A 24,091-nucleotide genomic window follows, 5' to 3' on the forward strand; every position below is an offset into this window, starting at 1 on the left:
GTATACCTCTGTAAAGCGCTGCGTTCTGCATCTGTACTGTTGTATAACTATTAAAGCGCTGCATTCTGCGTCTGTACTGCTGTATACCTCTGTAAAGCGCTGCGTTCTGCATCTGTACTGTTGTATACCCGTGTAAAGCGCTGCGTTCTGCATCTGTACTGTTGTATACCCGTGTAAAGCGCTGCGTTCTGCATCTGTACTGTTGTATACCTCTGTAAAGCGCTGCGTTCTGCATCTGTACTGTTGTATACCTGTGTAAAGCGCTCCTTTGCTTCTTAAAACGAGGTCCATGCGCAATAAATATCATATTAATAAAAGGTGCTGCACCCTCGTAAGACACTTTTAAGGGGCAAGGTTGCCCACTCGCTCATTACTGTGTTGTTCAAGTGATTTTGGTCTAAGGCAGGGGTTTGCAACCTTTGGATCTCGAGATGTTTTTGACTACAACTCCCATCGGCCACAACTAGGATATGTCCAATGGTGGGTGCTCATGGGAGTAGTAGTCCAAAACCTCTGTAGGGGCACAGTTTGCAGAACCCTGATCTCAGGCCTTCTGCACAAGATGCAGGGCCATGGGCCAGCCCGTCTGCATAGCGAGGGGGACACCCGCTGGTGAAGAGCGACACTCCAGTCTAGCCGGATAAAGCACTGAGGTCTTTCCACTGATCAGAGGAGTGCATCGCACCATCACTGCCCTCCATTTTATTTATTTATAACATTTGCTATACGCCCAGACCCGGGGGTATCACCACGTAGTTACAGTGTGAGAAACAATCTTAATCTTTTTTTAAAAGAAAACAAAAAAGCACAAATGAGATCACATACATTATATATATATATAGAGTTGGTAGGTGGGGGACTAGTCAGGTGGGGGTCATGGTTAGTATTAGCATTGGTTGAAAAGCCAAGTTTTCAATGATTTTTTTAATTGGGGGGAAGGATGTTTCATTCTTAAGGTTAATGGGTAAGGTGTTCTAGTGTCTGGGTGCGAGGACTTAGTGTCGCTCCATGTCGCTCTGAGGGGGCAGGCACTCCATCACTATACTGATAGGACAGAGCGCTTCATTTTGGCTGGTTACCATAGTGATCCGAGGAGACACTTGAGGCTTCAGCTGGAGGAAGAGGGCGCAGTCTTCAGGAGAGACCCCGGTCAAGCAGAGGAAACAATCACTAAAGCCTTCTTTGGAGAAAGGGGCCTCCCTGAAATGTACAGATCACCCCCCAATGCAGCCCACCCGTACACCTCGCTGGACTTAGGCTCGCCCCGAGGAAACGCGTAGCCAGCCTTCTCTCTAGCTCAAGGTGCACAGGCGGTAACAGCGGCCCTCGGGCAGCAAAACCCATCGACTAATAAACATCACGAATGCAGATCAGGGGAGCATCATCTCTCTCGCTCCCCCCCTCTCCCTCTCTCTCTCCCTCTCTCGCTACCCCTCTCTCTGTCTCCCTCTCCCTCCCCTTCTTCTCTCTCTCCCGTCCGCCCCCTCTCTCTCTTTCTCTGTCTCTGTCTCTCCTCTGTCTCTCCTCTCTCTCACTTTCCCTCCCTCTCTTTTTCTGTCTCTCTCCCGCTCCCTCTTTTCTCTCTCCCCATCCCTCTGTGTCGCTTTATTTCTCACTTCCTCTTCCTCCCCTCCATCTCTCTCTCTGACCTCTCCTTCTCTCGTTTTTCCTTCTTCTCTGTCTTTCTCCTTCCTCTCTCTCGATCTCTTAAGTCTCAGTATATTTGCATGTACATGTTCGTCGTGTCGCCAGGGGGGTGTTTGCTAGAGCCCCCCCTAGTCAGTGCTCAGAGCGCAATCACAGGGAAAAAAATCACTATTATCAACAGATCAGAATGAACGTATGTATGTGTACGAACATTGTAAACATTATAAACATTGTGCAATGTTGATTTCCATTATATATTTTAGTCATAATAAGGTTGTTCCTTCTGAGCAAAACACATTATTAAACCCTAGAATAAGCATCTAAATTATTGTCTGATGGGTTATTAAGAAGACCAATCAGTCAACTCCTATTGTTCTTCTGTAGAACAAACGGGAAGGAAGGGGACAAATAACACCAGTGAGGGTTCCAGCCTGCTTTGCATAACATCAGTCGCCATTTTGTGAACATCAGAATGAGCACGACTTTTTACATTTGGCAGATATGTCTGCGATAAAAGGGTTGCATGCTTGAAGCACCAAGTACGTAATGCACAATTGGTTTGGTGATTATTTAATGTTTCACAACAATCACCGTAACATTAAAGGGTTTTCACATTGCACTATATGTATACAGCCTCAAGCTTTGCATGTGTAATACCGGTGGCTCTCTTGAGGCAAAGGGCCACTTGGAGATTACCCAGGGCAAGGGTGTTCTGCTCATATCTGCTATCTGCAACGCACCAATGGGTAGTGCCGCAGGTTGCAGCAGGGTGTGTGGACTATGTCAGTAGCTAGTGTTGACTGCATGACTGGGGGCATTGCTTTGTACTTGGGTGGCTGCAGGGTGGTGCGGATTGTGTGGTGAGACTGCGTCCATTGTTTCACATGTAGGTATGGGGCTTCATGGCGCTACTGAGTCGCCGTGTGTGTGTGGTGTTATTAGGCAACTGACAATTATGGCCCTTTCCAATTGTTTGCACCTGCAAATCGTGTTGTGCGGTGGGGTTTTGGGAGGCAAGACGGCAGATCGTGTTCTGTTTTGGGGTGAGGAGGTAAGGTTTGTGTTTGGGAGTGGGGAGGAGGGTCTCTGTTTTTGCATTCTGAGGGGCTTTGATGGCAGGACGCCAGGAAGTGGATTTGTGCAGTGGGGGTGTGGAGGCAGGACGCCAGGCATAGGTTTTGTATTACGGGAAGGGGTGGGGAGGCTGGGGTACATGTATTGGTCTCGTGTCGTGGGGGTGGCTGGCAGGGGCCTGTTCTGGGTACCCTCGCTCACCTGTCAGGAAGCTGCGATCTGGAATTTGGTTTCTCTTGGAGTATAGAGAACTTTCGGAGAGGTTCAAGAACTCTGTGACACATGAGTGACACTTCCCCAGCCCTGCCAGCTCCTACGTTCCCTGTAGAGCTCTCTGTGTCTGCAGGCACACTGACGCAGGGCTGACTCTGCCACAGCCCTGCCAGCTCCTAAATTCCCTGTAGAGCTCTCTATGCCTGCAGACACACGGACGCAGGACTGTCTGCCCCAGCCCTGTCAGCTCCTAAGTTCCCTGTAGAGCTCTCTATGCCTGCAGGCTCACTGACGCAGGGCTAACTGCCCCAGCCCTGCCAGCTCCTAAGTTCCCTGTAGAGCTCTCTATGCCTGCAGGCACACTGACTCTGCCCCAGCCCTGCCAGCTCCTAAGTTCCCTGTAGATCTCTCTGTGTCTGCAGGCACACTGACGCAGGACTGACTCTTCCCCAGCCCTGCCAGCTCCTAAATTCCCTGTAGAGCTCTCAGTGTCTGCAGGCACACTGACGTAGGAGTGAGTCTTCCCCAGCACTGCCAGCTCCTACGTTCCCTGTAGAGCTCTCTGTGTCTGCAGGCACACTGATGCAGGGCTGACACTGCCCCAGCCCTGCCAGCTCCTAAGTTCCCTGTAGAGCTCTCTGTGTCTGCAGGCACACTGACGCAGGGCTGACACTGCCCCAGCCCTGCCAGCTCCTAAATTCCCTGTAGAGCTCTCTGTGTCTGCAGGCACACTGACGCAGGGCTGACTCTGCCCCAGCCCTGCCAGCTCCTACGTTCCCTGTAGAGCTCTCTGTGTCTGCAGGCACACTGACGCAGGGCTGACACTGCCCCAGCCCTGCCAGCTCCTAAGTTCCCTGTAGAGCTCTCTGTGTCTGCAGGCACACTGACGAGGGGCGGACTGACCCAGCCCTGCCAGCTCCTAAGTTCCCTGTAGAGCTATCTGTGCCTGCAGGCACACTGACGCAGGACTGACACTGCCCCAGTCCTGCCACCTCTTAAGTTCCCTGTAGAGCTCTCTATGCCTGCAGGCACACTGACGCAGGGCTGACTCCGCCCAGCCCTGCCAGCTCCTAAATTCCCTGTAGAGCTCTCTATGCCTGCAGGTACACTGACTCTGCCCCAGCCCTGCCAGTCCTCCAGCCCACGCCAATTATTTATCGAAAATCAGTGGTCTCAAAAGGGAGCCCAACTTGGCAAGTGTTACAATTAGACAATTCTAAACAGCTGCTTGGGTCGCCACAGAGGGGCAGCGTGGGCGTGATTTGGGCACTAAAAGATCAAATCTGGCCTCCTTGAAAGTAAGGGGTTAAAAGAGGGGTGCCAAAATCCCACTTTTATTGGGGCGGTTTGAATCCGGGCACCACCCCGGTGGTTCGAGTTTTTTAGGCAAACATTTAGTATGCAGAATACTCGATTTGGTTAAAAAAAAAGGCAATTTTCTCCAGATTTCTGATTGGTCCTCCCGGATGCCTGATGCTCATTAAATTGGGCATCCTTCCTTCGGCAAGTCACAGAGAGCCTCCACTCCGCAGCCAGTAACCTTCGCACCCCATCCTCACCTTGGCCGTACTTGAGTTTGTTTTTTTTGCATCCCTCGAATCATTGATTTGAAATCCGGAGCCCCGGGTCCAGAGCCCCCCTCGCGGGCAGCGCAGCGGAGGCTGGGCCAGGAGCGCGCAGGGCCAGGGCGTCGGATTCAGTTACAGCCCCTGCCGCAGGAGGGGTTATCTTATCGCGCAAAAAGCCCCAGAAATAGAAAGTTTCCCAGGGCTGTGAGAAGCGGGCGAGGAGGCTGCGGAGGCGCGCCGCGGCAGAGGACACGGTGTCCGAACGGTGATGGAGCTGTGGGCTTGGCGTTGGGGATCCGTGGATTGAGGGGGCGTTCTGAATTGGATATGGCTGCAATGCGATGTTGGACGGTTTATGGATGTCTTGGACCCCGGTCGGTAACCCAGGATGGTTCCATTTACTTCCTTTGATAAAAGCGTCTATTCCCTAAGCACCTTCTTGGACCCAAGTCAGTAACCCAGGACCCTCCTTCACAGTCTACGGTCAAACCTCCTATACCCTGAGCGACTTCTTGGACACTGGTCGGTAACCCAGGATACCCTCATTTACTGCCTTAGTTTAAACTACCTACCTAAGCGACGTCTTGGACCCCGGTCGGTGTACCCAGGATATTCTCATTACGTCCTTCGTTGAAACCTCCTATACCCTAAGTGACGGCTTGGACCCCAGTCGGTGACCCAGGATACTCTCATTTACGTCCTTCGTTAAAACCTCCTATACCCTAAGCGACGGCTTGGACCCCGGTCGGTGACCCAGGATACTCTCGTTTATGTCCTTCGTTAAAACCTCCTATACCCTAAGCGACGTCTTGGACCCCGGTCGGTGACCCAGGATACTCTCATTTATGTCCTTCGTTAAAATCTTCTACACCCTAAGCAACGTCTTGGACCCCAGTCGGTGACCCAGGATACTCTCATTTACGTCCTTCGTTAAAATCTTTTATACCCTAAGAGCTTTCTTGGACCCCTGTCGGTGACCCAGGATACTCTCATTTACGTCCCTCGTTAAAACTTCCTATACCCTAAGTGACTTCTAGGACCCCGATCAGTGACCCAGGATACCCTAATGTACTGCCTTTGTTAAAATCTTCCATACCCAAATTGTCTTCTTGGACCCCGGTCGGTGACCCAAGATACTCTCATTTACTGCCTTTGTTAAAACCTCCTATACCCTAAGTGACGGCTTGGACCCCGGTCGGTGACCCAGGATACTCTCGTTTACGTCCTTCGTTAAAACCTCCTATACCCTAAGCGACGTCTTGGACCTCGGTTGGTAACCTAGGATATTCTCATTCACTGTCTACAGTAAAAGCGCCTTTGTCATAAGTGGTGTCTTGGACCTCAATTGGTATTCTAGGATACTGTGGAGGCGCCTCCACCCGAACGATGTCTTTGATCCCAGTTGGGATCCAGTCGCATTGACTGTTACTGCCTACGTTGGAAGCGCCTCTACCCGAACAATGTCTTTGATCCCAGTTGGTATCCAGTTGCGCTCACTGTTATTGCCTACGTTGGAAGCGCCTCTACCCAAACAATGTCTTTGATCCCAGTTGGTATCCAGTTGCGCTCACTGTTATTGCCTACGTTGGAAGCGCCTCTACCCAAACAATGTCTTTGATCCCAGTTGGTATCCAGTCGCGCTCACTGTTACTGCCTACGGTGGAAGCGCCTCTACCCGAACGATGTCTTTGATCCCAGTTGGTATGAAGTTCCACTCACTGTTACTGCCTACGGTGGAAGCGCATCTACCCGAACGATGTCTTTGATCCCAGTTGGTATCCAGTCGCGCTCACTTACTGTCTATGGTACTACTATCCTTAAGCGGCCATGTAAGTGTCAAACGACAGGACGCTAGGGTTTAAGACTAAGCCCACTATCCTATAAAGTCCTCCTATCACTTCCACCTCCCCTACTATCCCGATCTTGATATGATAGGTTATTTATATCGCGCTTAATACGCAAAGGTTTCTAAGCGCGGACCCGGGGATCGAGCCTGTGTTGATCTGTGTCGTCTTGCTTCCAAGACGAGCACGTTGCCGCTGAGCTATCCTCCTCCTCTCCTTCCTACCCTATCTTGGACATTCTGTTTCCCCTCCCGCCCCTTGCACTTTGAACCCTGTAAGGTGCTCCGAGACACTCTGGGTCAGGCCAGCGCTGAATAAAAAATCAAATCAAATAAACACAGGACCCTGTGTTGGGGAATTCAACACTTGGGTCCAGCTGAACCCACCCCTCATTCACATCCTATAGCCCCAGCCCCTGACCCTAAATTCGACCCTACATAGGCCTGAGCCCCGGGCGGCCATCCCCACCGCCCCCGACCTTCCCCCCTCTCCCGGAAGCGATGCAGCCGCCCCCTCGGTCCGCGTGCAGCACCGCAGTGGCGGCCGTGCCTGCACCGGGCACAGGTGGGCCGGAAGAGTGATCCCAGGAGGCGGGCATGAGCGGGAGGAGGGGCCCGCGCGGCGGGGCCTGCTTCGGCGTCGTCACCCGGAGGATTCGCAGCATTTTCCGGCATTTTCCGAAGTCCAAGTCCTGGTCCGAGGGGCTGCAGCTCCTGCGCTCGCCGAGCCGCGAGTTCCTTCCCATTGGAGGTACAGTAATGACTTTATTCCTATATTTCTGGGTGCACGTAGCTAATATAACATGACATGAAACGCAATATTATATAAGATAGTAATATTCAATCTAAAGTAGCACTTTGGAACCGTTGTTTTGCTTCGCAGAGGCGCTATAAATGACAGGTATTACTCTCACACCTTCTCAGTGGTAAAAATGCCACGTTTTCAATGTCCATGGGAGCTGGGCGGCGCATCCCAGGCTATGCCAATGGCTTGTTCAGCAAACTGGCAAACGGCGCTGCTAACAGCGGTATCCGGTTATCACAGCGGTTAGAAGCTAGAGAACCTGGCATGAAGCGCTACTGAAATCATCACCTTATTATGAAGAAGTAGGCATATGCCAACCCTGCATGGCCACTCCTTTAGGTCTCGTATGGACGCCGACTTCCTAATGAGAGTGAGGTCTGTGTCGAAATGGTCACGTGTGCACGAAGGTGCCTTAACTTCCGAACCTGACTTCCTTGCTGGCGAAGACCGAGGCGCTATTCTGCGTCCTGCAAAGCCGTGAGCATCCCCCGGAAACAGGCCTATCTGGACTAGACATCCCTCTCATGTGTGTTCTGCCAGCATGCATGCACACATGTATACATGTCACCTACATCCCACCAATGCTCATGGACTCATTTATTGATGGCATGTTTCCATCAACAACACGTGTGTAACTGTTCATTGGAGTCCCATGTAAACCACAAAAAAGCGTCCTTAGTATTTCACATGCCCCCTCACAGATGCCATGAGTACACTGCCCACCTGCATGCACTCATCTTGCGTGTACCCTGCCAGCCCATGCATACAGTTCATTCGTCTCATGTGTTTACTGCCAGCACACATGAACCTTGTATCTACATGCATGCTGCTGACAACTCTGCCCTTCTTCATTGATGTCATGGTAATACCACTAACACACATCCATCCAATCTTTCATCCCCGTTGCATTTCGTCAACATATATGTTGGTTTTGTTTATTTATTTATTGTGCGCGCCAGACCCGAGGGTATCAGGGCGCAGAAGGTAAGAAGGCGTACAGCTTGGTTACAAAGGTTGAGGAACACATTAAATAGGTTTACCTCTGAGTTACAGTAGTTGCGGATCAGAACAGGTTAAGTGGAAATGCAAATGACGACATCAAATCATAGATAGCATACATAGTAGGTATATAGAGTGACTATAGTACAGCATAGAGTATAGGGGGCATAGATACATACATACAGGCATGTATGTGTACATGTGGGAGATAACTTAGCAAGGCGTGCAGGGAGTTACCTATCCTTCTCTATGAGCCATTTGATCCGATTCTGCCTGAATTTGGTGAAAGTTTGGTCCGTTCTTAGTGTGGGAGGCAGGGAATTCCACAGCATGTCGATCTGACGGGGAAGCTAGAACCTCCAATAGTGGATAGTTTGAAGCGTGGCACTTGAAGACAGTTGGAATTGGCTAGTCCCGTGCGTCTGATTGAGGTCTTTCTGGAGACCCTTTCTATTAGGTAGCAATGAGCCTTGCTGTTTAGGCAATTATGGATGAGGGAGGCCGTTTTTAGGCAGATGTTTTCCTGTGTAGATAGCCATTTGTGTTTCCTTCTTATTTCAGATATATGTTCTTTTCTTGGAATGCTTAGGGCTGCTCTAAGTGCATTATTTTGGAGTATCTGTATTTTATTGATAATCTATTTATTCCCTTCCGATGCATAAGGCATTGCAATAATCACATTTTGATAAAATAAGAGCTCTAACTAGGATCAGGCAGCTGTTAGATGATAGGAAGTGTTTTCCAGCTTTTATTAATTTGCATGTGTATGCTTTAGAGGAGGCCAGGGTATTTACCTGTTTGGTGAATGATGGGGTTGAGTCTAAGTAAAAACCCAGGGTTTTTACTTCTTTGGCAACTTTAATAGTGTTCCAGTCGATGATGAAAGATGAGTAGTCAGGGCTGAGTTTGGTACGGTGAAATGCAGTGCCCAGGATGATGAGCTCTGTTGTATCATCGTTCAGGCGGAGGCCGTGATTGGCCATCCATGCCTGAACGATGCTGTAAATTCTATTCACCAATGCCACATCCTTTTCGTAATCCGCAGTGAGTGGTAGGAGGATCTGGGTATCATCTGCATAATTTGTGTAGGGGATATCCAGATGATCAAGATCATCAAAAAGGGGCTTGGTGAAAATAATATACAGCGTTGGAGAGACATATGATCCCTGGGGCACCCCACAAGTAATAGGAATAGGGTCTGCTGCGGCCGATGGAGAGAAGACCCTCATGGTCCTATCGCTGAGGAATGACTGCATCCATAGTATGGCTTCTTTAGAGAGGTGGGCTGCTGAGTCCAGGTGGCTGCATAAGACTTTGTGGTCCACCAAGTCAAATGCAGCCGAGAGGTCAAGGAGGAGGCGAAGTGCTAATTTCCCCTTATCTCTGAGTGTGTCTGTTTGGGCCTTGAGATCAGTACGTGCTGTTTCTGTGCCATGTTGTGCCCGGAAACCAGATTGGCGAGAACCTAGAGGTTGGTTGCGCTCTAGGAAGTTTTGAATTGGAGTGTATGCTACCTTATCTAAAATGTTCAGAAGGAATGGCACTGTAGTGATAGACCTGTAATTGGTTGGTATATTGGGGTTTAATGCCTGTTTTTTCAGCAGTGGGAGTACCCACGATTCTTTTAGATTGCAGGGGATGGTACCAGATGTGAAGGAGGCATTGATGAGTTTCGCGATGAATGGAGCTAGATCTCTGGCAGCGTCCTTGATTAGTTGAGCTGGGCATTGGTCACCCTTGCAATTTGACGGTTTGAGAGCAAGAATAATTTTCTCAACCTCAATAATAGAGACTTTGGAGAAGTGAAATTGAGTATAGTCTTTAGTCTCGTGCATAGGTATTTTGTTGGGGGGGTTTGAGAAGTTAGTGAAGCTTTCTTTTGAGCTATTTTATTCTGAAGGTTGGTGACTTGTGGTGACTTTGTTAACTAATGCATGCTGGATGTCACAGCACCATGTTTTATCTTTGACCGAATTATCTTGTGCTAGGATAGGGGTTTCTAATTCTTTTAGAATGGTAAAGTGCTCCTTCGTGCTAGAGTTGGCTTGTGTGATTCTATCGTTGTAGGCTTCTTGTTTGGCCACAAGGATATCCTTCCTATATTGAGTCGAGATGTTAATTAAGTTTATTTTGTTTTCTGCAGTAGGATGTAGTTTCCAAACAGTTTTGCATCTTCTTTTCTCTAATCTTAGGTTTTTCAGGTGGGGAGTGAACCAGGAGTTAATGTAATTGTTTGGTTTACTATTCCTGAGTTTTAGAGGGGCAATGCTATCAAGAGCAGTAATCATGGCTTTGTTATATTCTTCGACTAGTAGACTGGGATCCAAGTAGTCCGGTAGTTAGTTAACATTAGGTAAGATATGGGGCAAGAGGTTGTCTGATGTAATGTTTTTCTTGTTTCTAGTTAGTGTGGGGAGGCAGGTGGTGGTAGTTGTAAAGTAGGTCTTTTAGTATCTAGTGTAAAAGATATAAGGTGACGGTCAGTCCAGATTTGTGGAGAGATGGATGTGATGGAGACGTTACATTTATGATGAGCCACCCAATCGAGGGTTCTCCCTTTATTAGGCGCAGGTGCATTGACTCTCTGTGTGAAACCAAGTTCAGTCAGGATGTTAGCTACAGAGGTGGCCTGTTGGTCATTAGTGTCGTCAAATCCTAAGTTAAGGTCTCCTAACAGTAGAGTTTGTGACGTATATATACATATGTACACGCTTCTGTTCTGTGCTCATCCATGTATCCATGGGGAACTCTTGCATCCCGTCCATACATCAAGCACTCTGCTTCATCCCGCTCACATGCATGTGCCAGCACATGGAGCACTTTCATGTTCTCCCCGCAGGCCTGTTCTATATGCACTTAGCATGCGCAGCTTCGTTGCCTCCTTTGTGGGAAACTGGTGTGACCACACACACTGAAACATCATGCATACTAGGCGCGCACACACATGTATCCAATGTTTACTGAACCGAAGACGAACTCCTGTAGGAAAATATGTGTGTGTTGGATTCCTACAATATTGGTGCTTTTGTTATACTTCTTGGAGGTTTCCTATAATCTTGGGAGTCCTATAGCGATGAAAGATATAGTCCACTCGTTGTAGATTAATGCCATTGGATATTTACTATCACTGCGGGTGCCGATACGTGTTTCGACCATTCAAGAGTCTTTATCAAGGCTCTGGTCATCATTAAGCATACATTGTTTGTTCAAATATTGATCATCATATCCAAACACAAGTGTGGCAAGTGCAGAGTGATGAGTGATTTAGTGAATAGTGTGTGTAATGACATCTGCATGAATTCACAAAGAAAAGGGTTTGTGTTTTGCCATTATTACATCATGAATCAGATACAGTTGGCCATTATCAGTAAATTCATTGCAGGTTTTTGAGTGATTGGTGTCATGGTTCCTAACATTGATCACTCCCCCTTGGGAGATATGAGCACGGACCATATCTTTCAAACGCATACCCCCCTTGGGGTGCCACTCAGCCCTCCCCATTTAACATCCTCCTATACACTTCCATCTGATTTTGCGCAAACATTATTAAGTTAATGTGGGTACCCCAGGATCAAAGGGCAGTTTAAGGGATTCAAAGCGAAAACCATAACACCGAATCACATCCAAAGTGATTTGCTATTTTTTTAAAGGCACTAAACACCCTCCCCAATATATTTTAGGACTGGAGCAATTATATAATCAAACTCCAGTCCTAGAATATTTGGGGAGAGTCTTTAGTGCCTTTAAAAAAAAAAAAAGTAATTTTGTTCAGCAACCATTTTTTTCCTTGTTGAAATGCAGTTATATTTCACGAAGGTTATTCCGTACATTTACAGGATACGAAGTGGGCAAAGCCTGCCAATATGGCAAATTGAGAGGGCATAGATAGAGCAATGACTGAGGGATGGCAAACGATGAGAGGGCACGGCATGGGCAAAGACGCATCCGATGGCAAAGAGAGGGCAATGACAGAGGGTATGGCAAACGATGAGAGGGCACGGCATGGGCAATGACGCATCCGATGGCAAAGAGAGGGCAATGACAGAGGGTATGGCAAACGATGAGAGGGCACGGCATGGGCAAAGACGCATCCGATGGCAAAGAGAGGGCAATGACAGAGGGTATGGCAAACGATGAGAGGGCACGGCATGGGCAAAGACGCATCCGATGGCAAAGAGAGGGCAATGACAGAGGGTGTGGCAAGCGATGAGAGGGCACGGCATGGGCAAAGACGCATCCGATGGCAAAGAGAGGGCAAGGAAAGAGGGTGTGGCAAGCGATGAGAGGGCACGGCATGGGCAAAGACGCATCCGATGGCAAAGAGAGGGCAATGACAGAGGGTATGGCAAACGATGAGAGGGCACGGCATGGGCAAAGACGCATCCGATGGCAAAGAGAGGGCAATGACAGAGGGTGTGGCAAGCGATGAGAGGGCGCGGCATGGGCAAAAACGCATCCAATGGCAAAGAGAGGGCAATGACAGAGGGTATGGCAAACGATGAGAGGGCGCAGCACGGGCAAAGACGCATCCGATGGCAAAGAGAGGGCAATGACAGAGGGTATGGCAAGCGATGAGAGGGCGCAGCATGGGCAAAATACTGGCCCGATGTCAAACTGAGAGGGCAAAGACTGAGGGAATAGCAAACTGAGAGGGGGCAGCATGGGCAAAATACTGGCCCAATGTTAAACTTTGAGGGCAAAGACAGAGGGTATGGCAAGCGATGAGAGGGCGCAGCATGGGCAAAATACTGGCCCGATGTCAAACTGAGAGGGCAAAGACTGAGGGAATAGCAAACTGAGAGGGCACAGCATGGGCAAAATATGATGTGATATATGGCATTTATAACGCGCCTATACACACGTGTTTCAAGGCACGACGAGGCAAGGGAGGGGGAACAGAGGGATGACAGACAATGATCTTTCTAGGGCAGGTGTCATTCAGATCGCACAAGTGCATGGAAAGGGGGGAAGGGGGAGGGGAAGTGCAGTACATGGGATACTAGGATAAATAAGATAAATAAGAAAACGTCCAGCTGGTGGAAAGTGCAGGGTAAGTGCAGACATGAGTGCTGGTGGGGAACTGTAAGGGATACAGAAAACAGTCCCCGGGTGCTGGGGTTGCCAGGGAGGCAGTGCAGGTGGGCAACTGGCAGGGCCTGGGCCTGAGATCAAAAGGGTGGCCAGGTAACTAGTGCAGTTTCAGCCAGGAATTTAGCAGGGGAGAGGGGGAGAGAAAACAGAAGCCAAGAGGAAGGTTTTAAGGTGCTTCCGGAACCGGAGATGGTTCTCCTCAAGTTTCAGGGCGGCAGCGAGGTTGTTCTAGAGGGAGGCCCTGGCCGAAGAGAAAGATCTACCAGCAACTCGTTGCATGGAGAAGTGACTGACCCTGAGGGTGTTCGAGGCGGATGAGGGAAGAGCTCGAGAAGGAAGATATTTAGGAAGAGAGAGTTGAAGGTATTGAGGCTCCAGGCCCCAGAAGGCCTTGTGGACAATGCAGAGAGTTTTGAACTTAATCCTCGCAGCCACTGGGAGCAGGGATTTAATTCCTGGAGAGATACAATCCCTGGGCTTGAGGCCAAGGACAAGTCTTGCAGTCTTGTTCTGGATGAGTTGCATAGGGTGGAGAGTAGAAGCAGGCAGATTTAGAAAGAGGCTGTTACTGTAGTCCAGCCTAGAGAGAACCAGAGCTCTGGAGACAATGAGCTTCTGGGGGAAGGAGAGAAAGGGAAGAATACCTCTGAGGAGGTGCAGCTGGTAGTGGGACTTCTTAGAGACGCCAGAGATGTGAGGAGAGAAGAAGACTGTGGAGGCCAAGATGACCCCAGGGTTTTTAGCCTCACAGGTGGGAGCAGGAAGAGGGCCAAGAGAGGCCGGCCAGAGAGTGACAGGAAAGGAGGGAGCGGGTGGGCCAATGAGGAGAATCTCAGAGATCATTGGCGGCACACCACTCATGGATGGCGGACAGACAGTCAGAGATGAGAGAGGGCGAAGAGGTGGCTCAGGGTAGCCTGAGGATGAGCTGGCTGTCATCTGCATAGCACTGGAAGTTGCGGCAGAGTGCGGCAATGCAGTGGGCAAGAAGTGCCAGGTATTGGTTGAACAGCCAGGGAGAGAGGTTAGACCCCTGGGGGACACCACAGGTTTAGAAAAAGTTGTCGGAGAGGAAGGATCCAAGTTGAACCTGGGAGGATCGATCAGAGAGGAAAGAAGCCAGCCACGCCAGAGCCTGACCGGTGATCCCCAGGTTATCACGGAGCCTGTTGAGCAGGATGTCATGGTTGATTGTGTCAAAGGCAGACGAGAGATCAAGTAAGATGAGGACACAAGGGGTGTTGAAATCAAGGTTGGAGAGCAGGTCTTCACGGATGTTCAGGAGAGCAGGTTCCGTGCTGCTGGCAGCTCTGAAGCCAGACAGCTGGTCATGAAGACAAACAACAGATTCAGCATAGAGACTGAGCGGGAAGATGGCCTGATGTGAAACTGAGGGGGCAAAGACTGAGGGATGGCAAACTGAGAGGGCACAGCATGGGCAAAGACTGTCAGATGGGAAACTGAGAGGGCAAAGACTGAGGGGATGGTAAACAGAGGGCACAGCATGGGCAAAGACTGGCAGATGGAAAACTGAGAGGGCAAAGACTGACAGATGGCAAACTGATAGGGCAAAGGCTCAGGGGATGGCAAACTGAGAGGGCACAGCATGGGCAAAGACTGTCAGATGGCAAACTGAGGGGCAAATACTTGGGCATGGCCAACTATGAGAGGGTACAGCATTGGAAGAGAATGGCAGATGGCAAACTGAGAGGGCAAAGATGAGGGGACGGCAAACTGAGAGGGCACAGCATAAGCAAAGACTGGCAGATGGCAAACTCAGAGGGCAAAGTCTGAGGGGATGGCAAACAATGAGAGGGCACAGCATGGACAGAGACTTGGCCGAGGGCAGAGTGTGAGCGGGCACAGAGGTTAAGAGCAAGTACATGTTAAGAGGGCACACAGGTAAGAGTTCAAGGTAGTAGCTACAGCATGTTGGGTCAGAGGGCTGATTGGGAGTGCAGTGCAGGCATAGAGTTAGCATGCTGGCATAATTAGAAAGGAGTGCATACCCACTCAGAAGCCTGGCACGTACTAGGTGAGAGGACACCAGGGTGAGGAGAATACAAACTGTGTAAGAGGGCAAACAGTAGGCTGCGGGCAACGTTTGCTGACTGAGTAGACAACATTCTGGGGGGAGATGGTAAAGAATGGGAAGTAGGAGAGACTGCAAAAACAGCACACGGGCTTAGGGGACACACAGACTTTCAAAGGCCTTCACGAGAAAGCAAACTGGTGAGAGACCCTGGAGGGGGAAGTGGTCAAACACTGTGGAGATGGTAGTCTGGGCGAGAGGCCACAGACTGGTGCGCTGGAACATGCGCAGAGTTCAACACAGTGTCAAAACAACCCCATGAAGAAACAACTGGGAATTCTTGCTGAGAGGAAGCAGGATTGTGGAAGGTGCAGGAATGGGGAAGGTGCAGGATCGGGGAAGGTCCAATGGAAGGTGTAGGATTGTGGAAGGTGCAGGGCTGTGGAAGGTGCAGGATTGTGGAAGGTGCAGGATTGTGGAAGGTGTAGAATTGTGGAAGGTGTAGGATTGGGGAAGGTGTAGGATTGTGGAAGGTGCTAGATTGGGGAAGGTGCTAGATTGGGGAAGGTGCTGGATTGGGGAAGGTGCTGGATTGGGGAAGGTGCAGGATTGGGGAAGGTGCAGGATTGGGGAAGGTGCAGGATTGGGGAAGGTGCAGGATTGGGAAGGTGCTAGATTGTGGAAGGTGCTGGATTGGGGAAGGTGCAGGATTGGGGAAGGTGCAGGATTGGGGAAGTGCAGGATTGGGGAAGGTGTAGGATTGGGGAAGGTGTAGGATTGTGGAAGGTGCTAGATTGTGGAAGGTGCTAGATTGTGGAAGGTGCTGGATTGGGGAAGGTGCTGGATTGGGGAAGGTGCAGGATTGGGGAAGGTGCAGGATTGGGGAAGGTGTAGGATTGTGATTATGTGGGGCTGTGGAATAGTACAATTATGGATGACGGAGAACTGTGGAATTGTTGATGATGCAGTCTTGTGGAATAGTAGGATTGTGGATGATGCAGGAGTAGAAATGTGGAATCTGCAAGAGTAGGATTGTAGATGAAGCAGGGTTGTGGAGTAGTACAATTACGGGTGTTGGAGGGCCGGGGAGGAGTGGATGATGCATGACTGTGGAGGGGTAAGATTGTGGATGATGCAGTATTGTGGAGTCGGAGGATTGTGGATGATACTGGACTGTGGAGGAGAATGCTTGTAGATGATGTAGGAGTGTGGTAGAGTAGGACTGTTATGATGCAGGATTGTGGAGGGGAATGCTTGTGGATGATGTAGGAGTGTGGTAGAGTAGGGCTGTTGGGATGCAGGATTGTGGAGGAGAATGCTTGTGGATGATGTAGGAGTGTGGTAGAGTAGGACTGTTATGATGCAGGATTGTGGAGGAGAATGCGTGTGGATGATTTAGGAGTGTGGTAGAGTAGGGCTGTTGGGATGCAGGATTGTGGAGGAGAATGCTTGTGGATGATGTAGGAGTGTGGTAGAGTAGGACTGTTATGATGCAGGATTGTGGAGGAGAATGCGTGTGGATGATTTAGGAGTGTGGTAGAGTAGGGCTGTTGGGATGCAGGATTGTGGAGGAGAATGCTTGTGGATGATGTAGGAGTGTGGTAGAGTAGGACTGTTATGATGCAGGATTGTGGAAGAGAATGCTTGTGGATAATGAAGGATTCTGAAATCATCGTTTAACTAGAGTTCTGCATATCTCCATCTCTGATAAAAAAGCACACAGGTGTGATGAATCTGCTGCAGCATGGTGGGGGGGACCTCCTCCCACAGGGTGTGTTGAACTCCCACAGGCCAAGCCCGTATCTCACAAGGCCCTGCAGTCATAGATAAACAGGAGGCCGCCGCAGGCCTTTAACTGACTTCCTAGTAGGACTCCTATCATCTCCCTTTCTAAGACCCCTCTGGACGTCCCCTTATTCCCTCCTCCTCTTTCCCTTCGCTGACTTGCTTCACATGTATGTCCTCGCCATTTGCTCATCCCTCCAGCCGCCCCAGGCCCACCATGGTCACTACAACCTTAAATTCCCTGCGGCATGCCATGCGCTGTCTTCACCTCTCTTGCTCGCCGTTCTCTATTTTCTATCCACCGCCTAAGATTCCTCCTTCGCTCTCTCCTTAGCTTCCTCCTCCTTCTGGCTGCCTGCGCTTGCTTGTTCCGCTCTCTCCTCCAGTCACCTCCAAATGAACTCCCCCAGTCAGCCACGCTGCCCTGTTTCAGGTTCTCAATGTAATAACCCCGAAGGACTAGTCATTGCCAATCCAACATGGCTACTCTGGTGTCCCTTAAAGGGGCAGCAACCAAAAGGGTTTTGAGCAGAGATCCCTGCCTCCTGTTCATGGCACGGTGCTCGTACCAGGGCACCCTCCCCATGCTTTGCTGCCCCTGGGACCAGCATCACACAGTTTGCCGACACCCGGCCCCCTTGACTGTCTCACCACTCCCCCCTTCCAGGGTTAGGCAGGAGATTGTGTTACCTCACATACTTATGTATATCAGGGCGACTTGGACCAGCCAGCATTGCAGTACAATGATGCTCGCCAAGGTTCCCTACAGCACTTCCGCATGAGAGAAGGTGGGGCAATGGGGCAAGTATGAGCCCCCAGTAAAGCGAGCCATGTTCGCCAGTGGGCATACGCACACTGAGGTCCTCGTGCACTTCCAGTGCCACACCTGAAGGCTCTGGTCACATGCCAGACTCCGTCTAGAAGGGCAGCTAAGGCTACCAGACGACTTCAGGTCACCCGGGCCTGCACTTTCGTTTCGCCAAGCACTGCACTCTGGGAGCTGTAGTTTTGGTTTACTTCAATTGAATAAAATGCACTAAAGTAAAAGTATACTGTAAGGGAACCCCAGGACAGGAATATAGGGGGTCCCTGGTGGCAGGGCATCTGGTAACCTTAAATTGGGAATAGAAGCGTAAACGGCCGTCTTGGACCAGCAGACCTGGGTTCAAATCCCCTCCGCCTGATGGGATTCTGTTAAAGGGAGATTTATTTAGTCTGCTGAGCCGTCGGGGCCCAGTCGGGGGTGGGGGGGTCCCCATATCACTCGGTTCGGTTGGCTCCTGAGCGGTTATAGATTTTTGGAACCAATCGCTTCGGCGTCTTCCAAGGTCCGGGCGTGCAGCTGAAGGCTGCCTCAGCAGGGCAGGGCGATGGAGTGTGAAGGAGAGGGCGCGGAGCATCGATTTCTGAGTGCACACTCATCGGGAAGGCGGGGGCCGTCAGGAGTTCTGTCTCCATTTAATTGAGCCGTAAACTGAGCTTTCCCTGACTTTTAATTCACTCTGAATTCGCTCTTTGCTTAAATTAAAATATAATGGCCCTTTTTCCTCTGATTTTGAACTTAGACAGTGGGGCTGATTTCAACGTGAACCAGTACATATTAAAAGAGAACCGTGACCTATGTGTTCCCACTTTCTTACATCCCACGCCTCCATCGTCCCCTATCCCCTTACTGTTGCCCCCCCTCCCTCCAGCACTATCTGAAACGTTGTCAGGCCTAATACGATAGTCGCTTGTTTTGTTCCTCGCCTCCCTTTCTAGACCCCTCTCCCTCACCTTTTGTTTTCTCCGGCTCTACCAGAAATGTCTTCAGGCCTAGTACAGTAGTCACCTGTCTGTTTCCATTTCCTTCCCACTGTCCCCCTCCCTTCCTTATCTATGTCTTAGCTCTTGCACTATCTGAAATGTCGTCAGGCCGAGTACGATAGTTAATTTCCCATCCTTACTATTCATGGCCTGTAAGAATGTCGTCGTATTTTCCCTTGTTACCTTCCTTGCCTTGAAGCACTTTGAAACACATTGTGTATAGGCGCTATATAAATAAACTATCATATCATATCATATCGTATCCATTTCATATTGCACAATGCATCCTTGTGAAAAGGGGACATCAAAAACACAGTTGGCCCTTTTCATTTTGGTATTTTGACATGCGCACGAATCACGGGCAATACTAAACTTTTCACAATCATACAATCATACAAAATAGGCAACTTGGGAAAAATGCAGAGAAAGAAATGGACGCCCCTTGATTAGAGAAACAGAAGAGGGCTGCTATCTTTTGGCTATAAATTAAATCTGTGATAATAGGCTCTTTAAATGGACTTGTCAGTTCCCAGTGGGTTCAAGTATGTGCACTCGTTATGCAAGGGGTCCAGGAGTACACGTTCGAGAGTGCAAGGACCTGCCCGGAAGTGTCTCCTGCAGCGGGGACTTGCAGGGTTCTGGGTCTCGAAGGGAACACAAGGAAGCAGCTGGCAAACCTCCGGACACACAGCCAATCAATCCCAACATTCATGAAGGATCCACCACTAGAGCCCCACCAACTCCCTACTTATGTGGAGAAAGGGGTGACATTGCTCCTGCTGCAACAAGGCCTGGCCTTCTGTGGCCTGGGTCCCAGAGGGGTTCCCACTGGAAACAGGGCTCAAATGAAAGTAAGAGCCCAACGTGGCAGCTGGGACCCTCGGAACGCCCCTCCGACCAGTTTCGTTCCTCTTTTATAGTGCAGAGAGGATGATCTGATAGGAGGCAGGTGTAGTGGAGTAACTTTGCGGAAAATGTTGGGGGGGACATTACAGCTGAAGAAAAGGTGCCCCAGCCAAATGAATGGGGACAAAATGCTGTGGCATGAAAGTTGGGGGGGGGACAAACACCCCTGTCACCCCCTAAAATTACGCCCATGGCAGGTGCACAACATGGCAGCACCCATGACTAGTCTGGATTCATGCCTTCAGAGAAACAAAAAGGTCGGCCATCTTGGAGTAGGTTCTGTCTTCTAGTGGCCATCTTCGAGTCACTAGAACACATACATGTCTTTCAATTGTCATCATGAAATCTATACAGCCCCCTCCCAGGTCACAAGTTCAGAGGTGGCCAGGGACACCACCGCACCATGCCAGAAGATAGAAAGCACTGTGTAGGAGCACAGCAAATGCTTTCCCTCAAACCTGCAAGTTGATTGTGGCCTGCTTTGCCTGCATTATCCCAGTGTCCCGTGCTGTCTCCGATGTCCCGACTCTTTCTACTTCTTCAGAATCTCAGCACCTTGTAGATCTAGTGGTTCTGAAACCCGAACAACTTATGAGTGCCTCGCGCAATGACTGTCTTTGCACACCGTGCTGTCTGCCAAGTTCCCGTACACCACGCTAATCAGTGCCACAGCGCCCGGTCCACAGGCTTTGATGAGCTGTGGATCCGTCAGTTAGGGGATCAACATATGGCAAGTGAACATTACACCAATAGCTGCATGTTTTATAGTAAAGTTCTGTTGGGTCTCCGCGCAAGCACAGGAGCTTGTGTTTGCTCTGCACAGTCGCTTGCAGCGGTCTTGGTCATTCATAGAGCGGCAGTGTGGGGAACCAATAGGCCGATCAATAATGAATTCCCACCACTTTCCTGCAAACTCAGTTGAGACATCGTAATGCATCAAAAGGTCAATGGCTACTTTATTAGGATAGAACTGTGTTTGCTGTTTCCAGTATTGGCTCAGCCTTAAGGAGATATAATGACACTAGTCTAACATTCTGTTAGCACCACGTTTCCTGCAATTCTAAGCTGGGTTCCAGCCATCCAAGCTAGCTGGAAGCACAAGAGACTGCCAAGACCATTGCTCATGACTTTTCCTGCAGAGTGTAGCCTGGGGTCTGCAACCTTTGGCTCTCCAGATGTTTGCTCCCTTTCCATGTATTTATTTATTTATTTATTGTGTATTTATATAGTGCTTATACACAGGTGAAGTGCTTCAAGGTGGGAAGGGAACAAGGGAATACATGAATCACTCTTAGGCCTTGAAGATTCCAAATGGTCTAAACAGAAAAACTAGCATACTCGGCCTGACGACAATTTCTCCAAGTGCAAGTGCGTGAAGTGGTAAAGTTGAGACCCAGCTTGGGGGGGAGGGTGGAAAACAGGGGTGGGGCAGACAGGACAGATGAACTAACTGGTCCTAGTTCATTTAGGTCATGCATGTGTACAGACAGAGGTGCAAAGATGGTGGTGAATTTGGGGGAGGGGGAACAAAGAGTTTGGTCAAGCAGGGCCCTGGGTTAAGTACAGAGAGGTTGGCCCACTGAAGAAGCGGAAGCTGAAAGTGCAGTAATGTTGAATAAAGTGCAACAGCCCGGAGGCAAGTGCAAAAGACTGGCAGGGGTGCCTGGGACCTGTAGGCTGTGGCTGTGAACCAGACAACCAGTCAGCAAACACTGAACAGAGTTAGGGAGGAGATGGAGGGTGGAGAGAAAAAAAGGAGGTTAGCAGGGGAGCGGGAGAGAGAAGGAGGAAGAGAAAAGGTAGGTCTTGAGGAGTTTCGGAACTTAAGGTGCTCCGGATCAAGACGGAGCGAGTCAGGGAGGCTGTTCCAGAGGGAGGCACCTGCAGAGGATAAAGATCTACACCCAAATCTCTGTGAAAGTGGGTCACCCGCAGAGAGTTGGAGGACAAGTGGGGGACTCTAGAGGGAGAGTATTTAGGAAGAAAGCGATGTAGATAGTGCGGGCCCCAGCCCCAGAAAGTTATGTGGATTATGCAGAGGGTCTTGAACCTGATCCTTGCAGCCACAAGGAGCCAGTGGAGGGATGTCAGCGATGGAGAGATGCGGTCCCAAGGCTTGAGGCCAAGGCTAGCAGTTCTGTTCTGGATGAGTTGTAGAGGACGGAGAGTAGAAGTAGGAAGATTGAGAAAGAGACTATTGCAATAGTCCAGCCTAGAGAGAACCAGGGCTCTTGAGGTGATGAGCCTCTGTGGGAAATTGAGAAAAGATAGAATACCTCTGAGGAGGTGCAGTTGGTAGTTGGACTTTTTGGAGATGTCTGAGATGTGAGAAGAGAAGGGGAGAGTGGGGTCAAAGATGACCCCAAGATTTTTTGCCTCATTGGTAGTTGATGGCGCAGGGCCAAGGGAGGCCGGCCAGGGTGAAAGTGGGAAAGCAGGAGCGGGGGTCCCAATGAGGATGATCTCTGACTTACTGGCATTCAGGAATAGATCGTTAGCAGCACACCAGGACTGAATTGCGTATAGACAGTCACAGATGAGCGAGGAGGAGGAGGAGGAGGAGGAGGAGGAGGCCGAGGGTAGCCTGAAAGAGAGCTGTGTGTCATCGCATAATACTGAAAGTTAGAGGTAAAGTTAGAGGTAAAGTTAGAGATCCTTTGGGGCAAGGGGCCATGTAAATATTGAAGAACCGGGGGAAAGGTTAGAACCCTGGGGGACACCAAAATAGAGAGAGAGTGATAGAGGAGGGAAATGGACTGCGTTCCACCTGGGAGGGCCGGTCAGAGTGAAAGGAGACAAGCCACACCAGGGCCTGATCTGTGATGCCCAGGGTATCAGGATGTTGTGGTTTACCGTATCGAAGGCAGTGGGAGTCAAGATTTGAGAGCAGGTCTTCACAGGTGTTCAGAAGAGCAGTTTCCGTGCCTCTCGATGCTCTAAAGCCAGACTGATGGTTATGGAGACAACCAACAGATTCAGCATAGAGGGTAAATTGAGTGATGGCCAGCTTCTCAAGGAGTTTTCCCAGGAAAGGCGTGATGGAGATTGGGTGATAGTTTGCCAGAAAGGACGGGTCGACAGAGTGTTTATTTGAGCAGAGGGTGCACAAGAGAGTGCTTGAGAGGAGAGGGGAAAACTCCAGTGGCGAAAGAGAGGTTGCAAAGGTCGGCCAAGGCTGGAGCGAGAGTGTCAATATTGTCCTTGATGGTTCTGGAGGGGCAGGGACCCACCTGTTTGGAGGAGACTTTCATACACCAGACTTGTCTAGAGACCACATCAGGTGTGACAGGGGAGAGGGATGAGCGAAGAGGGGGAGGGGTAGAGGTGGCCGGGGGAGCGCAAGAGATTTTGGTACAGGGGTGGAGCAGAAGTGAGAGAGGACAGGATGTCCTGTGTTTTGTTGGTGAAGTGTGCAGCCACAAGTCCAGCAAAGGGCCTGGGTAGGTGTAGTAGAGGGTCCAGCTGCGGTAGGGTTGGCCAGTTCCTTGCAGACTTTGAAAAGTTCTGTCATGTTTATCAGAGGGTGCACCTGAAGATCTCCATTTCCGTTCCACCGCTCTGCACTTGTGTTTAAGGGCAGCCAGATCGGAGTCATACCAGGAGTTGCGCTTTCTTGCAGGCTTTGGTCGGACCCTCATGACAGGTGCAAGAATATCAAGAGTGTTGGAGATGGAACGATAAAAGTTGGAGAGGGCTGTATCAGGGTAGGAGTCATCCACAGGAGTAGAATGTGGAGAGTAGGTGGAGGCAAAGGCAGCCAATGACACTATTCTCATAGGCCTGATGACCTTGAAGGCAGGAGCTGGTGTAGGGTGTGGTATTGCCACAGGAGAAGAGAGCTTCAAGAGGGAAGAGAAGGATCAGAGAGTGGGATGTCTGTGGAGCTGAGAGCATCCAAGGTGTGGCCAGCAGTGTGTGTTGGACCAGAGGGTAGAATGGAAAGAGAAAGGGAGTCACACAGGTTGTGGAAAGGTCCTGAAGAGTCAGGAGAGTCAAGATGGATGTTAAGATCCCCCAGCAGGAGGAGTTGGGAAGAGGAAGAGAGAAGAGGCCAGGTCAGCCCATGCCGAGATGAAGAGGGTGGATTGGCCCAGTGCCGATAGAAGGAGGCCAAGAGTAAGAGAGGCAACAGGGGAGAGAGAGAGAGAGCCTGCAGACCAGGCATTCAAAGGAGGAGTAGACGCGAGTGGGAATAATGGAAGCCGGCATCCACTCAGGAAAGACCCAGGCTTTTCAACCTCCTGGCCTGTTGGGCCTGGGCATGGAGAGGATCTTGTAGCCTTCAGGGAGGAGTGTGTGAAAACTTGTGACAGAACTGTCCT

The 24,091-nt window shown here is 50.0% G+C and overlaps 1 protein-coding gene across 3 annotated transcripts in view; it reads left to right on the forward strand.

Moving 5' to 3' along the window:
- The window catches only part of RASSF5 (Ras association domain family member 5), a 277,827-nt gene that overhangs the window by 84,888 nt on the left and 168,848 nt on the right, over positions 1–24,091 (forward strand). Inside the window, exon 1 of one of the 3 annotated variants that reach the window (XM_069633180.1) lies at positions 4,452–7,096. The exons of the other annotated variants lie outside the window; for them this stretch is intronic. Within the exon in view, the coding sequence (XP_069489281.1) occupies positions 6,943–7,096 (154 nt within the window). The 5' untranslated portion in view covers positions 4,452–6,942. Of the gene's footprint in view, positions 1–4,451; positions 7,097–24,091 lie in introns of those variants that run through there. 3 annotated transcript variants of the gene reach the window in all.

The sequence above is a fragment of the Ambystoma mexicanum genome, chromosome 13 (genome assembly GCF_040938575.1).
Source record: "Ambystoma mexicanum isolate Mex_15411 chromosome 13, UKY_AmexF1_1, whole genome shotgun sequence".
NCBI lineage: Eukaryota > Metazoa > Chordata > Amphibia > Caudata > Ambystomatidae > Ambystoma > Ambystoma mexicanum.